Source organism: Podarcis muralis, chromosome 5 (genome assembly GCF_964188315.1).
Source record: "Podarcis muralis chromosome 5, rPodMur119.hap1.1, whole genome shotgun sequence".
Lineage (NCBI taxonomy): Eukaryota > Metazoa > Chordata > Lepidosauria > Squamata > Lacertidae > Podarcis > Podarcis muralis.
The window spans coordinates 92,406,603-92,423,633 of record NC_135659.1 but is presented as its reverse complement, the minus strand read 5'-3'; the positions used below and the strand labels follow the sequence as shown (position 1 = coordinate 92,423,633).

At 47.6% G+C, this 17,031-nt stretch overlaps 1 protein-coding gene across 1 annotated transcript in view; it reads right to left on the bottom strand.

Moving 5' to 3' along the window:
* Nucleotides 1–338: 338 nt before the first annotated feature.
* Nucleotides 339–17,031, bottom strand: part of SLCO4A1 (solute carrier organic anion transporter family member 4A1) — a 62,225-nt gene continuing 45,532 nt past the window's right edge. The window contains exons 6-12 of the mRNA XM_077929360.1: nucleotides 15,083–15,237; nucleotides 12,890–13,085; nucleotides 12,275–12,440; nucleotides 10,282–10,451; nucleotides 8,425–8,489; nucleotides 6,949–7,097; nucleotides 339–5,383 (exon numbers count right to left, since the gene is read on the bottom strand). Of these exons, the coding sequence (XP_077785486.1) occupies nucleotides 5,234–5,383; nucleotides 6,949–7,097; nucleotides 8,425–8,489; nucleotides 10,282–10,451; nucleotides 12,275–12,440; nucleotides 12,890–13,085; nucleotides 15,083–15,237 (1,051 nt within the window). The 3' untranslated portion in view covers nucleotides 339–5,233. The remainder of the gene's footprint in view (nucleotides 5,384–6,948; nucleotides 7,098–8,424; nucleotides 8,490–10,281; nucleotides 10,452–12,274; nucleotides 12,441–12,889; nucleotides 13,086–15,082; nucleotides 15,238–17,031) is intronic.

The window sequence follows — 17,031 nt, the reverse complement described above, 5'->3', positions numbered from 1 at the left end:
CGTTTTGTGCAGCTTTCGGTTAATCCTGCCCCAGCCAACGCCCAGATAGGGACATATTAGTGCAATTCAGTTCGGGATCTGGGCCTCAGCCTTATTTGGTCCACAGCCCTCATATTAGCATAAAGCCACATTAAAATGCTGGTGGATTTTTGTGAGAACTTTTTTTTTTTTAATTGCAAACTGGTGCAAAAATGTGGCAAGCAGAACTTAAGACTTGAAACTGGAAATGGCAGTTTTCATCCACACATATTCCCAGCTGACACCCCTGTGATTGTGACAGGCATTTAGCATGAATACCTAGTGAATGGGAGGCGGGGAACAAACCATGACCATTCCAATTTTGTTTTTTGCATGTATCTAAAATCAGTTTCTTTACAGAGTACAGCAAGCCAGACATTGCATAGATCCATTTTTTTCCTTTAAAAAAACCCCCATGTTTCCCAGTGGAAACATCAGCATAGGTGACAAAGCACAATCACAACCAGTAAGTCAAACCTTCGTTACAGTACATTGAAAGAAAGGTGTCCATCTTAAAAGAGTAGGACAAAAGCAGGTTGTGGCTACGTAATATGGTAGTTCTTCTCTTCGAGCCCTGGGAAAAGGGATCGGGATCAGACTCAGAAGTGCCAAGTCTGAAAAGACTTTGGTGGAAAGCGGGTGAAAAACAACAACTCTCAAGTTTAAGCATTTGAGTTTTGAGACAGCGGCATTGTGTGGGATCCTCTGACAGGGCCGGGCAGATAATCTTTCCCCTTCTCTCACCCTTCTTCCATTGCAAAGTAAGTAACATGAAGCTATCAGGGCTGTATGTACAATATAAACAAAGGGCTTAACACTTGGGGAGGGAAGACAAAGACAGCTGCAAGAGCGGTCGGGGAGGAAAAAGTCATGGGAGGAGAATTTCATTCATCGCAGGCAGAAACGTTGCAAGTCAGATTATTAGCCTGCTATAGGGAAGATATTTTTGGATCCAAAATTGTCCAGAGAGAAGTCTGTATAAATTCTTAACATATGAGCCCTGCAGTTTCAGGCTAGGGTCTCATCCTGTCCATCGTCCTGTTCTCACAGTGGCCAACCATATGCTTACAGGAGACCTGTCCTCAACACAACATCGCTCTCACCTCCTGTGGTTTCTGACTGCTATTCAGAGGCATAGCGCCTCTGACCATGGAGAGAGCATCAGTATCAGTAAAAATGGACTACCTATTCTTCCATGAATTTGTCTACTCCTCTTTTAAAGCCATACAGGTGGTGATCATCCCTGCCTTGCGTGAGAAAGCCACTTCCAAGCTGGAGAGGAGGTGGGGTTGCGGGCTTCACGCCCTCCCCGCAAGACTGGGGGAATCCTCGGCCGCGTCATCTCCCTTGCCAGCCAATCGGCTGGCCCGGGAGGCGTGGCCCGTGCTATTTAGGGCCGGCGCGGCCGAGGCTTTTCCTCTTTCATCACTCCAGCTGCTCCGGTTTCCCACCCTTTAGGTTTGGCTCTCTGACCTTGCTATGGACTTCGGTTGGTCACCGTCAAGGGGCCTGGTAGGGATTTTTTCCACTTGGCAAATTGGCACCAGACATCTGGTTTTTCGCCTACCTCTTAGCAAACCGTCACAACTTTCTCGGCATTGGCGGTTAGGCATTGGTAGGGGTGTTGTTATGTAGATGAGGGGGGAGGTAGCGCCATCACCTTCCACCAAATCGAAAGGTAGTCCGGTAAAGGATTCTGGGGGGCGTGGCCCTGTCTGAAGCCTATGGAGGTGTGGGTCTAAGGCACGCCCCCAAGCGGTGACCCCGGGGGAGCTCCTAGTTGACGTGCATCAGCAGGACTCCCCCTACTGGCGGTGAACCCTTCCCGGTCTTCAAGCAATCAGGCTGAAGCCGGATAGTCGATAGGACCAATGCCTGAGCCAATACCGCTCAATTCCTGTAACCAATAAAGTTGTGGCCAATTTTCGCCCATTAACCTAAAATGCTGGTGTCCTGTGTCTTTATTTCCGAGGGGGAGGCGGGAACTTGCCACGCAATGAATTCCGTACCTTCTCTGTGTGTTGTGCGAAGAAGGATTTCCTGCTTTTTTAAAAACCCGGAAAAATATGGTTTTGTACATCATCAGGAGATCTGAGCAGGGGGATTTTAGTTGATTGATACAATCAACAGAGTTGTGTGATATTGTCTACTCTGGCTGGCAGCTGTTCTCCAGGGTCTCAAGCTGGAGAGCTTTCCCATCACCTGACACCTGATACTTTTACCTGGAAATGGTGTCCAGGATAGACTCCGGGTCTTCCCTCACATCCTACCAGCAACCGCTGACCGCCCCCCCCCCTCAGGATGAAATCCCAAAGCATTTTCGTTTGCTTCCCCGCATATGCAAAAGTAGCAGGTCAAAGGGAAAGGGCTCAGTCTAGCCTTCTCCTTGCCATGCCATATTATTATTATTTCCTTAATTGAGGAGTATTTCAATATACCACCCCCACCCCAGCAGTCAGAAGAAATGCAAGTCTCGACAAGTTGTGCTCCAAGATTTGGCAGATTGTGTAAATTAATTGATCCCAGTTAAAGCAAACTCAAGCAATCACCAACAAGAGAATACCCCACTCTTTTGGCAGTTTTTTTTGGGGGGAGCTAGAAGAATAGAGCATGCTTTCATTTTCTCCCCCCGTTTTGAATCCCCATTGAAACTGTGCTTGGCACAATTTCCCCTTGTTTTGAAATTGACCGTGGCCTTTGGCACCGTGAAATACAAGTCTCGTCATGCTCCCTTACTAAATATTGTGAGGAAGGGAGAAAGAAGAAGTTCCTTTACACTCATCAGAAAACGGTACTCCTCACCATGAACTGATCTCTCTCTCATACACTCATGAGATCTCATGGGTGCTTATTTCACACATGCTGAAGAGCTGAAGTCAGCTCCTAGTTGGAAGGGGCTCTCTGGGAAATGTCTTTTGATTGGCCCTGTCCTCTGTCAGTGGGGCCTTTTCTTGCGAGGAATCCTATTCGGAATAAGGGAATATCCCTTTAAAAAAAGGGAAATGTTGACAGCTATGCAGTGGGGTCTCCTGATGGGCTTACTTAGCAGTGACAGTGGTCAACAGTAGTCCTTTGACCAGCACTAAGTAGTATCTTGGAGATACCATTTTAATGTTTCACAATGTCTCAAGGCATTATGGGAAATTAAAATGGTGCCTCCAAGACCCAGTGGCCTGGTGTTGATGGAAAGTTGGGGGCGGGGTTAAAGGGGAGGGGGAAGGGCAGCAGGAATTTAAAGGGGTCTCAGTAGCTGCATTACAATGCAGCAGTCTCAACTAAATCATATAAGACAGGGATGTCCAACTTCCAAGAGACTGCGATCTAGTTCCACTATAAAAAACTGGCAGTGATCTACCCAAAGCTGTTGAGCTTATTTTTTGGGGGAGGGGTCAGGGTCATGCGATCGACCAGGATTGACCAGGGATGCCCCGCGATCGACCGGTAGATTGCGATCGGCCTGTTGGACATCGCTGATATAAGACACCCACCCAACCTCTGCTTAAAAACCTCCAAGGATGGAGATTCTACCACCTCTTGTGGGAATCTGTTCCACTGTCAAGCAGCTCTTACTGTCATAAAGCTCTTCCTGATCTTTAGTTGAAATCTCCTTGCTTGCAACTGGTTCAGGTCCCACCCTCCAGATCAGGGAAGAACAAGCTTGCTCCATCCTCCATGTGACCGCCCTTGAGATATTTGAAGATGGCTATCACATCTCCTCTCAGTCTCCTCTCCCCTTTTCCAGGATAAACATACCCAATTCCCTCAACTGTTCCTCATAAGGCTTGCTTTCCAGACAGCTTAAATCCCAGAGGAGGCAAAAGGCATAAACGAATATGAGGAAAGAATTTGTCTCAGTGCTTCTCGTCACACGAGAAACAGCTGTACACGCAGTCCAGGCCGGAAAAAGAATTGGTTCTGGAGCCACACACTCACACCGGGGAGTGAACTCACAGGGGTACAGAAACAGTAAAATAGTTTCTGGTGGGAATGGGGTGTCAACTCCAGCCACTGTGTACACATTTAAAGCACATTGTTTCCTCCAAGAATCCTGGGAACTGTAGTTTGCCACTCTCAGAACTATAACTCCCAGCACCCTTTAAAAAAAAAAACTATTGCTCCCAGGATGCTTTGGGGAAAGTCATGGGCTTTAAATGTATGGTGCGTTTTTAGCATCAGTAGACAGCAAGTAGAAGGCCTTCCTTTTAAGACAGAGCAAGTTCAGAGAGCTTCCTTTCCATGGGGAACTTCCTGGGGAGGGTTACAGTGCCTGGGAAACCACTAAAAATAAAAAAGGCGGATCCACCACAAATGCATCTTCCTCACTTAGTGACTCATGGCTAAATATATGAATGGCTTCCGTTAGAAATGATGTTTCGAGGTGTGGTGTTATGGAAATTCTGCCTGTCGTATTTGATCTATGGAGGCCAATACATATCTGTGAGTCACCGTGATGTTGCAGCCCCCGAGTGATGAGCAGAAAACCCCCCAAAAAGGAAGAGGACCAAGAACGTTACCACAGAACTTCCTGCCTGAGGAGCAGCGACAAACCAGCCAAATTACATTTACACCAGAGAAGAGCTTGTACCAGCGTCCACACACGGCCCATGGGGGTGAACTCTGCTTGCCTCTTTAAGTGCTTTATACAGGAATGGTCTGAAGCTATGTTTAGCCCTTCTTGTCATAAATTAACACTGTGAGGTTGGTTGACGCCACAAAACATTGTGACATGCTGAGGTTACGCTTAAAGTTGGTCTCTAAATGCAAGGCTGGGACACTTCGTAAAGTGAATGCTGCCCACTCGAGCCAAGCAGAACACATTCCAGTGCCTCACAGGTGCTGTCATCTTGGTTTAGAAAAATAAATAAATTTCAAAATGGCGGCGCTCCATTCCAAAATGGCAGCAGCCACATGTGAGAGACATCTGAAACTGGCTGTGGCCTTTCAAAAAATCCTCGCACCTCCATCTTCCACACTGGGAAAAAGGGTCCCAAACCCTGGTGATAGGCTTCAAGGTGGCAAGGCCAGTGCACAAGTTTTGCAGTGTGCTTTTGCTGTTCAGAAAATACTAAATTATATACCATTAAATTATTCTTCCCCGGAGGAGGGGGAAATGAAGAAAAATAATACCAATCATTTAACAGTAAAAGACGAATACATATTCTTTAGACACAGTATCTTGGAAATGGTGTGAAAGTCACTTGTCATATCCTCCGTGCTATATGTCGTCTTGAGATTGATGTGGGTATTTGTTCTCTTGGACGTCGCAGTTGCCATTTTCAGAGGCGTCAGAGCTTCCCGGAACAGATTCAGGGGGAGGTGGTTTGTAGAGCGCGCAAGCAAGCAGGAAGAAGAAGGATCCAATCACCTGAAAGACACCAAGACTTTCAACTTATGTACTCTTTCCATAAGTCCTGATTTTCTCAGCGGAGGGCAAAAATAAAGATCACTGTTGTCCCTTTTGATTGGTTCCCCAGCCTTGTGCCCTCCTGTTTTGGAAAAAAAAAAACACTCCCATCACCCCTGATCCTAGGAGTATCAGAAGTTGTCAAGCACTGAGTTAGACCACTGGTGTGGTGTAGTGGTTAAGAGCAGTGGACTCGTAATCTGGTGAACCAGGTTCGCTTCCCCGCTCCTCCACATGCAGCTGCTGGGTGACCTTGGGCTAGTCACACTTCTCTGAAGTCTCTCAGCCCCACTGACCTCACAGAGTGTTTGTTGTGGGGGAGGAAGGGAAGGGAGAATGTTAGCTGCTTTGAGACTCCTTAGGGTAGTGATAAAGCAGGATATCAAATCCAAACTCTTCTTCTTTCTCATCATTATCTACAAAGATTGGTGTTGGCTCTCCAGGGTTTCAAGCAGGGGACATTGCCAGTCCTACCTGGAGATACCAGAGATGGGACCTTCTGCATGCAAAGCAGGAGCTTTATCCCCGAGCTATGGCCCTTCCCTATAGCTCTGGACATGCTGGGTGGTGCTGGTGCCAAGTTGGGGTCCATAAACACCTAGCACTCCTGGCTCCCTCCCTCCCAGTGCCAGAACTTTGAAGTTTGTGCCAGTCTTCCTAATGATCACCACTTCAAGAGGAAGGAAACCTCTGAGTGCACAGCCTGGGAGCAAAACCAAGGGAACACCTATGGCAGTGGTGGTGAACCTATGGCACGTGTGCCAGAGTGGGCACTTAGAGCTCACTTAAACCTGTTGCTTGCTCAGCCTCCAACCCGTCTGCACCCTCTTCCTCCTCTGGCCTATCTCCTGAACCCCACCACCATTCTCCTGGCTTGGAGCCTTCCCACTTGGATGCTTCCCTGGGAGCATTCCCTGGCTGTAGCCCCCCACCAATTCCTCCCTGTCTAGTCAGTCCCTGACACACCTGGGCTGTACCACTTCAGACTGCAAGTGAGTGTGATCCCATTTAGTTTTGCATGCGGAGCTAAGCCAATGTGGTGTAGTGGTTAAGAGCGGTGGACTCGTAATCTGGTGAACTGGGTTCGCTTCCCCGCTCCTCCACATGCAGCTGCTGGGTGACCTTGGGCTAGTCACACTTCTCTGAAGTCTCTCAGCCTCACCTCACAGAGTGTTTGTTGTGGGGGAGGAAGGGAAAGGAGAATGTTAGCCGCTTTGAGACTCCTTAGGGTAGTGATAAAGCGGGATATCAAATCCAAACTCTTCTTCTTCTTCTTCTAAATGAAGAATCATTTGGTCGTATGAACAGCAAGCAAAACCTGAATTAGTGCAACCCAGCCACACATGTGTGAGGACTCAGCCCTAGTTTTGGCACACAGCAGAGGTTCCCCTTATACCGAGTCAGACCACTGGTCCACGTAGCTCAATATTGTCTACACTGACTGGCAGAAGCTCACCAGGTTCTCAGACTGGAAACTCTCTGTTGAAGTTCACTAAATGGTGGAGACGAAAATAATTTAGGATTACCTTGTATATAACACCTGCGACCAGGGTGTATCGACTCATAGCAAAGTTCTGGTAGACATAGCACGATCCTTGTTCACCGCACTGGTTCTGCCAAAGGAGACACGACCTGTCAATCATCGAGCCAAAAGCAATTGGTCCTGGAATACCACCTATGCAAAGACAGAAATGAGAGAGACGCCTGCTGTTGGATAAATCTCACACTAGCCATGCTCCACCCAAACCGATTCTAGCATATCTGGAAACGCTGGTATTGGGGACCTCTGCGGGAAGCCTTCTGTTGTGTTAGTTGGCATTAAATTTGGTCTGAAAATCCTGCTTCAGTGATTAGATGGAAATAATCACCGGGGAAGACTTGGGAAAACAATACCTGCTTAGGTCATTTTATGATATCTTTTAAAAGGCCAGCTGCAAGACCAGTGTTTTATATATACACAAGCACACTCCCTTGAATAACAGCATGAATGTGTGTTTCTTGGGTGAATTAAAGTTCCCAGTCTGTTGGCACAGCACAAGGATCTCTGCTCCGCACTTTAATTCTCCAGAATGCAACAGGGCCGGATCCAATGCTAGCCATACTCGAAGCAGAACCATTGAAATTAATGGACATGACATGACTAACGTGGGTCCAATCTTTTCAATAGTTGTACTCTGACGTGGGTGGCGCTGTGGGTTAAACCGCAGAGCCTAGGACTTGCCGATCAGAAGGTCGGTGGTTCGAATCCCCATGACAGGGTGAGCTCCCATTGCTTGGTCCCTGCTCCTACCAACCTAGCAGTTCGAAAGCACGTCAAAGTGCAAGTAGATAAATAGGTACCACTCTGGTGGGAAGGTAAACGCCATTTCCGTGTGCTGCTCTGGTTTGCCAGAAGTGACTTAGTCATGCTGGCCACATGACCCGGAAGCTGTACGCTGGCTCCCTTGGCCAATAAAGCAAGAGGAGCGTAGCAACCCCAGAGTTGGTCATGACTGGACCTAATGGTCAGGGGCCCATTACCTTTACTCTGAGCAGAACACAATGGACACAGAATGAGCCAGACTCTAGGCCCAGCTAGCCCAATTTATGGAGATCTCTATGTCGTAGTCTTTTCAGAATGGGGAGGTGGCCCAATGCTAAGCATTGGGTCATAGGAACATCACTGCCACAACAAAAGTAAAAAGAGGAGAGTGTCATCAAAGACATGCTTGGACTAAAGGTGTGCAGGTCTGCAGATGCTGATCATTTCTGTTCAAATACACACCATCCTACCTTCTCAGCTAACTTGTTTTTGTGGTGGTGGTTGTTTTTAAGAAGGAGGCAGTTGTATATTAAAGGTCAATGTGCCAACTGGTCCAGCATTTGTGGGTTGTTGTTGTATTTTGCTTCTACGGACATATAGAATGTCTTCATAGCCTACATGACTTTATCTTGAGCAAGAGTTATGTCAATAAACATCATATGCAAGGAGTAGATTATTAGATCTTAGCTGTATACTGTACCAAGTGTCCGGACTACAATCCATTGGATCCCCAGAGCAAACGATCGCTGCCTGTCTGAAACACACCTAGGAAGCATAAGACAAGACATTTATAAATGACAGCGAGCAGGAACAACCCTTGAGCAACGCAGCAGCTCTGCTTCCCATAATACCACCAAATTGTGGGTCTCAATAGTTAAGGGCACAGTGATCTGGTTCATGTTAAATATTAAAACACCTGATATATAATTTTGTAAAAAGATCCTGATGGCTCAAAGTCATGGCAGTTGTTTCTGCCTACCAGAAAAAAAGAGACACAGATATTCGGTCCAACACATGTTCCAAAATCCTGGGAGCTATGTGATTCTCATTGTACAGAACTCAAGCATGCCCATCTGGCTGCTAAGTGTCTCTGACTTGGTTGCATATACAGTGGTACCTCGCAAGACGAATGCCTCGCAAGACAAAAAACTCGCTAGAAGAAAGGGTTTTTTGTCTTTTGAGCTGCTTCGCAAGACGATTTTCCCTATGGGCTTGCTTCGCAAGACAGAAACGTCTTGCAAGTTTGTTTCCTTTTTCTTAACACCGTTAATACAGTTGCGACTTGACTTCGAGGAGCAACTCATAGCACGCGGTGTGGTAGCCTTTTTTGAGGTTTTTGAAGACTTTGGTGATTTTTGAAGCTTTTCCAAAACTTTTCTGACACCGTGCTTCGCAAGACGAAAAAATCGCAAGACGAAAAAACTCGCGGAACGAATTTATTTCGTCTTGCGAGGCACCACTGTAGATGTGCAGCCAATATTAAACCAGACTGTTAAGTCAGGGGTGTGGCCCTCCTACTGTTGTTGAAGCCTTAACCCCAGTAGCTGCAGGCAGCATGGTCATGTCAGTTTGCATTTCTTATTACAGAACAGGGCCGTCTTTACCCGGGGGTGCAAGGGGTGCTGAGCACCCAGGTTCCAAATTCTGGGGGACGCCAAATGTATACCGGTCCCTCTTGATCTGCAGCAGTGAAAAGCCCCCCTCCGTCACTCTGTCATTCCGTAGTGTCAGATATTCCCGATGAGTCAGGAAACAAATTCTTTTCCGCTGCATCGTTGTTACAGGTGAGCGATCCCCCCCCAAAAAAAGCTCAACAACTTTGTCTTCCCCCCTCCCCCCAAAAAGCTAAGAAAAAGTTAATTTGGGGGCAGCTAAATTAAATTTGGGGGCGCTGGGGATCTTTGCACCCTGGCGGTACATATGCTAAAGACGGCCCTGTTACAGCAAGTATTGATCTGACGTGTAGAGATCTTTCCTATTCTACTTAATTCAAGAGGGTTCTGGAAGCTTCTCTGTGTGAAAGATACAAGCAGAAGCTTCATGATGTTTGGGTTATTCTTTCAGAGAAGCTGAGTACAGCTGGCTTAAACTGTTACCTCTTTCAGTCAAGGTCATGCTGGCTATAAAAATAGGCTGGAAGGAGCCTGGGTTTCACTCACTTTCTCTTCCTATCTCTTTTCTCTCTGGTGTGGTCTTCTGTATGCTTAGTGTTAAGGTTTTAGACTTATTATAAGTTATTGTAAGTTTAAGTTAAGTCTGCTGCAACTGGATTTCCTATGGACAGTGCCAATCCTGAATGTATTGGATTTTTGACCATTATGCTCATTTGCCTTCAGTAGCAGTAAAGCTCTGCTGGATGAAATATTAATTGCCTCTGCTCTATTTTTTGGGAATTCTACAACGTGTTTAAGTTTTTGCTCTGCTAACTGTACATTGGAATCTGCTCTGGATCAATATGGAGTAGAATTTCAATGACAGGTCAGTGGTCAGGGGTGATGGGAGTTGAGGTTCTGCTGGGATAAGCTCTGAAGAATGAGATCAGGTCCTTGCAGCTTACCGTAAAGTGGCCGTCAGAGCAGGAATGCTGCTCAGGAATGTGAAGAGGATCACCACAAACATGAAAAGCAGGAGGAGGGTCCTTCTCTCACATGAGGAAGTACACTTTCCTGCAGTCGCCAAGCCAGATGCAGCGGGAGCATCAAGTATACAGCTGCACTCGTGGTAAACCTTGTCAAACACACAACAAGAGAAGGTCCCATTTAGAAGCAATCCACACGTTCTGCCAAAACATGCTACTTTCCCACATGCTGGGAAGCAAACAAAGATGCTTTTCATTTGCATATTGAGGTGACACCACAACTTGGTGATAGAACCTGTGTTTTGCATGCAAAAGGTCCCAGGTTCAATCTTGGACATCTCTAGGTGGAACTTGAGAAGACCTCTGTCTGAAACCCCAGAGAGTCACTTCCAAACAGTACTGAGCAGCTTCCGACAACCTGGTGAGCTCCAGATGTTTTGGACTACAACTTTCATCAGACTAGTCCAAAAACATCTGGTGGTTACCAGGATGCCGGAAGCTATTATAGACAATGCTGAGATCAAGCAACCAATGAGGCACACACCTCATACATACCAGGATGGATTCTGCACTTTGTGTTAATACAATTGAATAAAAATTACCTGCACACACACACACACATTAGAAGGGGAAATTGTTTTAGAACCTTCCTCCCTCCCAGTTAATCTTAGCTCTGTCCACAGCTTGACTAAACTGTGATGAAGCAGGCTTCATGGCATCTACAAGTGTCAGCCGTCAGAGTATCCAACCCCCATTGGTAGATTGCCAGGAATGGATAAGACTAGGAGAGTTCTTACCAATGCTTTTTATTAAATATTCACAGAGAGGGGCTTAGAAATGCAGCCTCTTGGAGTAATGGTGTTGCTCCGAGTGAAACCCCACCCCCTCCGTCTATCCCACTTCCTCATGAGTCATCACTACGGGTGCTGGAAAGGGCCTTTTGCCTTTGAGTTCTTTGCTCTCCTACTTTCAAGGACTGCTGTGTTCTGGGAGAGGGGGGTGTCTGGAATGCTTTATAAAGATACTGAGTCCATCAGCTGTCTCTCCCCTGGTGCTTCTTCCTCCTCCTCCTTCTCTCCCATTATTTCCCAGCATTCCCCCTCATCTGCCTCTGAGCAGTGACCTCCCTCAAACCCCTGTTATAATTCTGAATTGTCTCCTTCTTCTCTGGAAGGGTCAGGCTGGGGAGGCTGTTAGAATATTCCGTTCCACCTTAAGAACAGACGTGTGGAATTGTTGTATGTCTGATGTCTGTTTACACTCCAGCACAGCTTGCTGGGAACTGTATATCTTTTGCTTATGCTGCTTGCTTTGGACACGAAAGGGATCAGACATGTTTTCCTTTTGTCCTGATGTATGGGTGGCGCTGTGGGTTGAACCACAGAGCCTAGGACTTGCTGATCAGAAGGTCGGCGGTTCGAATCCCCGCGACGGGGTGAGCTCCCGTTGCTCGGTCCCTGCTCCTGCCAACCTAGCAGTTCAAAAGCATGTCAAAGTGCAAGTACATAAATAGGTACCGCTCCGGCGGGAAGGTAAATGGCGCTTCCATGCGCTGCTCTGTTTTGCCAGAAGCAGCTTAGTCATGCTGGCCACATGACACGGAAGCTGTATGCTGGCTCCCTCAGCCAATAAAGCGAGATGAGCGCCGCAACCCCAGAGTCGGCCACGACTGGACCTAATGGTCAGGGGTCCCTTTACCTTTGCTGAATAAACTGCTTGTAAATCTTCTCACACATACTCTCCCAGCACTTCTGTTTGCCCGTTTTCTCTGCTGAGTTGTGTGCTCCAGCTTTTGAAGCTGTGAGTCGCAGATGCTGCACCAAGGACTGGAGATTGCCCGGCACACTGGCCGGTGGGCTGGAGCCAGCTGGGGGCCTGCCAATTGTCCCCATTTCCTTGGTTGTATGCCACCATTCCTCCTCTGCCCAGACCCTGACAACAAGACAGAGCAGATCTTTTCCGTAGATCATACCTTTTTCCCGCTGTCGTGGCTGGTTGAAACCTTCTTGCACCCTGCGTGGCAGGGGGAGTAATACATGATTCCATCATTTCCACACACGGGGCTGTACATCTCTCGCAGACAATCACACTCCACATTGCAAGGGGAGGACAGGTTGAGCCGGCCTTCGGGTAAGATGCTGGACAAAGCATAGAAGTTGCCAACACACACCACATTTAGCCTCTCGAAGTGTCCACAGATGGGCCACATTCATAAGGTACATTTAATGCATTACGACACCACTTTAGACAGCCATGGCTTCCCCAAAGGATTATGGGAGCTGCAGTTTGTTAAGGGTGCTGAGAGTTGTTAGGAGACCCCTCACAGAGCTACAATTTTCAGAGGGGTTTAACAACCAGTCCCTCTTCCCGGGGGAAGTTTCCCATAGCTTCTCTCTCTACCCTTCCATTTTAACTAGGCTGCAGGTCCGAGGTTACTGGCCCGAGGTCACCCAGGGAGCTTCATGGCTGAGTGGGGATGTGAACCCTGGTCTCAATTTCATACATTAATAATCCTGAGTTCCCCCCTTTGCTGCATCCTCAGCATCAACAGCATCAGCAGAGTGACACGGCTTATCATGTCTCCTACCTTCTGTCATACATCTGTGTCACTCCAGCCATGGGCATGTTGGGGCAGTCGATGAAAAAGATGAAAATGGCCAGCAAGCTGGACATGGTGCAAAACAAACAGAACTTGATAATCCCCGAACAGCGCAGCTTAAATTTGTTCACGATGAATCCTCCCAGGAATGTGCCTCCTCCTCCGGCTGGAACCACGAGGTAGCCTTCCAAAAGGAGAAGAAATCGGCAAGATCACATATGCGGTTAAGGTGCTTCCCTTTATCTTTTGCAATCACACCCGTCTGAAAACACAGAGGAAGCTCTTGGCAGCACAGACTAAGAATCCCTTTGTGATAGGACAGATCTCCCACTGATCTCGGACACAGACTGCAGCAACACTGGAAGGAATAACTAATACCGTATTTTTCGCCCCATAGGGCGCACCGGCCCATAAGCCGCACCTAGGTTTTTTTTTGGGGGGGGGGAATAAAGAGAGAAAAAATATTTCCCCCCAAGGCGCAAGGCTGGGGCAGGGGAAGCCCGAGCTTCCCCCGACCCCAGCCCCCAGAACAGGCTGCTCTCCGCAAGCCCTCCTGCAGCTTGCGCAGAGCTACCCAAAGCTCCTGCGCAACTGCTCAGCGCGCCGGGGCTTCGGGATAAGAGGCAGCGCTGCGCAAGCCGGGGGAGCCCGGCGGGAACTCCCGCGGGCTCCCACGGCTTGTGGATAGCTTCCTGAAGCCTGGAGAGCGAGAGGGGGCGGTGCGCACCGACCCCTCTCGCTCTCCAGGCTTCAGCGAAAGCCTGCATTCGCCCCATAGGACGCACACACATTTCCCTTTCATTTTTGGAGGGGGAAAAGTGCATCCTATAGGGCAAAAAATACGGTATCTGTTCAACGAAACAAATAGCTTCAGAAGGCTTGTGATGCAGTTGGGTCCCTCCATGCTGGTGGGGTATTTGTTTGTGGATGGGCAGACTCTGCAACTTGCATTTGATGCAATAATTGTGCATTAGTGGTGCATTTGCACTTGGCCACTGCAAAACCATTCTGCTTTATTAGTTGCTCTGCTTCTTCAATATTATCACATTTTTTGCAAGCTAGAAGGGCACTCTTTGCTACAGCATGTGAAATGAGTGTTTGGCAGATGGGACCCAGATCAGCAGGGAGCAAACAGGACATGAGCCAATTGGGAAATGAAGCAGCGTCTCCAACCTCAGACTTTACTGAAAGCAGGATTGCATAAAACCAACTTGATGCCAGCTGGAACATACATCATTAGGAATGCAAACGAAAAAGGCTCACCCTGCCCAGTATCTGGATGGGACACCAGCTAGGAACTACCATTTAAGCAGCTCTGAATACAATTACACAGCCATTTACTGTGTGGGGTGCCATTTTGGAGTTGGCTACCTGGTGACTGTAACCACTAGGGGAGCTGGTTGTGCAGCCTGGCACCAGGCTAGAGCCAATACCCTTTGGATTGCCCTTCTGTTATCCCAGACCCAGAGCTGGAGGTGAGAAGCTTCCATGCTTATACTGTACTCGTTTCTGGAGTAATTCTGTTCACCCAGGCAACCCTTCCTGAGCTGGCAGTGTTGTAGGGGCTTCTGGGTGGAGCGACCGCTTCCACTTTACAGAAAAGAAAGATAAAATCCATCAACACCCCTATGCCAAAAAGGGGGGACAGAAGAGGATGCAGGTTGGCATACAATTTGCGTAATAGAACCGATCTCTCCCCCCCCCCCCCAATATTTTATTCAAGTTGGCACCCCTACCAGTTCAGACAACACACTAAGCCAAACCTTGCCTTAGGCCAATGCCATGTTGAGTCGCAAAACCGGGACACACATCTTCCCATCTGTACTCACGTGACCAGGGCAAGATAACAGCACCCAGAAGATGTGCTTTCTTCAGGGTGAGTTCTCAGTGCAAAATTGTGCGAGTTCACGGTAACCAAAATGGCTGCCGGGCTATCGCGGGGGGAAACGGGGTATACCAGTTTTTTCTGGACACTTGTGGGGTATACAACACAGTGCAGCAGCAAAAAGGACTGGTTGGCAGCAAAGTGGCTGCCAGCCTCTGTTCAGGGACACTTCCATTCATGCTGGTCTCACTGTACCAACGTTTGGCTTAGCATGTTGTGTGAACCGGGCCATACACGCCCAGTCGCTTAAGAAGGTGTAAGCAACCTGCAATGGCCCCTAACCAATATTTCCTTACCGAACAAGGTTGCTGCTTCCGAGGCACTTAAGCTAAACTGGGATTCCAGAAACTTGGGGCCGAAGGTGGACATCCCAGCAATGAGTGTGGCTTCTGTTGCTCCAGCTAAGCAAAGGAAGATGAAGGTTGGGTTCTTCAGGAGCAGCAGCACTGACCTGCATTGATCCAAGAACAGAGGGAAACCAGCATGTTGAAACAAGCTCAATCTCAATCATCTGAACTCCCATTCAAGTGCCATGTTAATTGTAAATGCTTTGATTGGTAATTCTATGTGGTAGCCTGGTTTTCCCCAATTTCTTGTATACTTTACATATATGTATAACATTTTTGTCCCATTTTTCTTCCAAGAAGCCCATAGTCCCCCTCTCATCTTCACAGTATCATTGTGACGTAGGCTAGGCTGAAAGAGCGAGTTTCCATGGCCAAGCAGGGATCTGAAACTTGGTCCTCCCCAGTCATAGTCCAGCACTCCCAAACTTGCACCATGCTGCACCTCTAGGTAAAGGTAAAGGATCCCTGGATGGTTACGTCCAGTCAAAGGCGACTATGGGGTTGTGGTGCTCATCTTGCTTTCAGGCCGAGGGAGCTGGCGTTTGTCTGCAAACAGCTTTCCGAGTCATGTGGCCAGCATGACTAAACTGCTTCTGGCACAACAGAACACTGTGACGGAAACCAGAGGGCACAGAAGTGCCATTTACCTCCCTGCTGCAGTGGTACCTATTTATCTACTTGCACTGGTGTGCTTTTGAATTGCTAGGTTAGCAGGAGCTGGGACAGAGCAACCAGAGCTCACCCCACTGCGGGCATTCGAACCACTGGCCTTCTGATCGGCAAGCCCAAGAGGCTCAGTGGTTTAGATCACAGCGCCACCCGCGTCCCTTCTATCCCTGTTAACTTACACCCGCTGGTTCATTTTGGCCCTCTGTGCAACATTTAACATTCTGCTAGGGAATCCCAGAGCCACTGACACAGATATGTGGAAATCCTGGTGCTGCACCAGATGGTTCCTTCTTACCCTCCAGCTGTTGAATAAGAAACACTTTGAGGGGATTCTCTGCAAGAAGTTCTGGTGCAAGAAGACCAAAAGCAGAGGAGGAAGTATCTCAGCAGAGAGGTTGACTTGTGTTCCTTGCAATCTGCCAAAAGCCATCCATGCGTCTTGTAGCTGCATGCATGCAATTTTGGAGATGCAGTTGCATTTTGAAGTTTTGGAAAGCTGTATGGCAAGACTTGTAATTCGGCTATTCGTTTATCTTATTTACATCCTTATGTAGGTGTCACTTCATTATTTTGGACTTTTGCACAGTCGGGCAGATAAAGAGTTCGTGTTTCTTTTTTAACAACTTGATGTGAGAATGTATGTGGAGAAAATGGAAGCTGGAACTTAAGTGGATTTACTGAGAATTAAATAGATGTCTCTGTTTCCATGGAAATTGTTTTCTGCATGAACTTGTGATTGGCATAAAGGTATATGGTTGTGTTTGCAACTGCCCCCACCCATTCTGACAACTGGAATGTGGCCCCAACAGCTTTTAATCAAGGAAATGTGGCCCTTTATTCCTCCCCAAAAAGGTTCCCCACCCCCAATTTAAAGAAAACTAGATGGGAAAACACAGAACACTGACATTAATACATGTGAAAATAAGCACCAAATAATTAAATAGTACCCAGGAACTGGACATGTGAATAAGCCCTCTGCAGGACGGGTGTCGAAAGATATTTTAGCATATATGACATGTGGCAATTATTTCTGTATTTTTCTCCAGAAAGTGATTCCAGCTGTGAGCCTTTCTCCTGGGTACAGAAAAGGCCTTGGGGAACTAAGATGGTCCCAATTATCTATCCCTCTCTCGGATATGAAGAGCAACCAAATTCAACAGGATTTCTTCTGCACCAAGTTGAATCTCTATGTTATACAAATTTATGAAGTCCTTTGCCCCCTTTGCAAT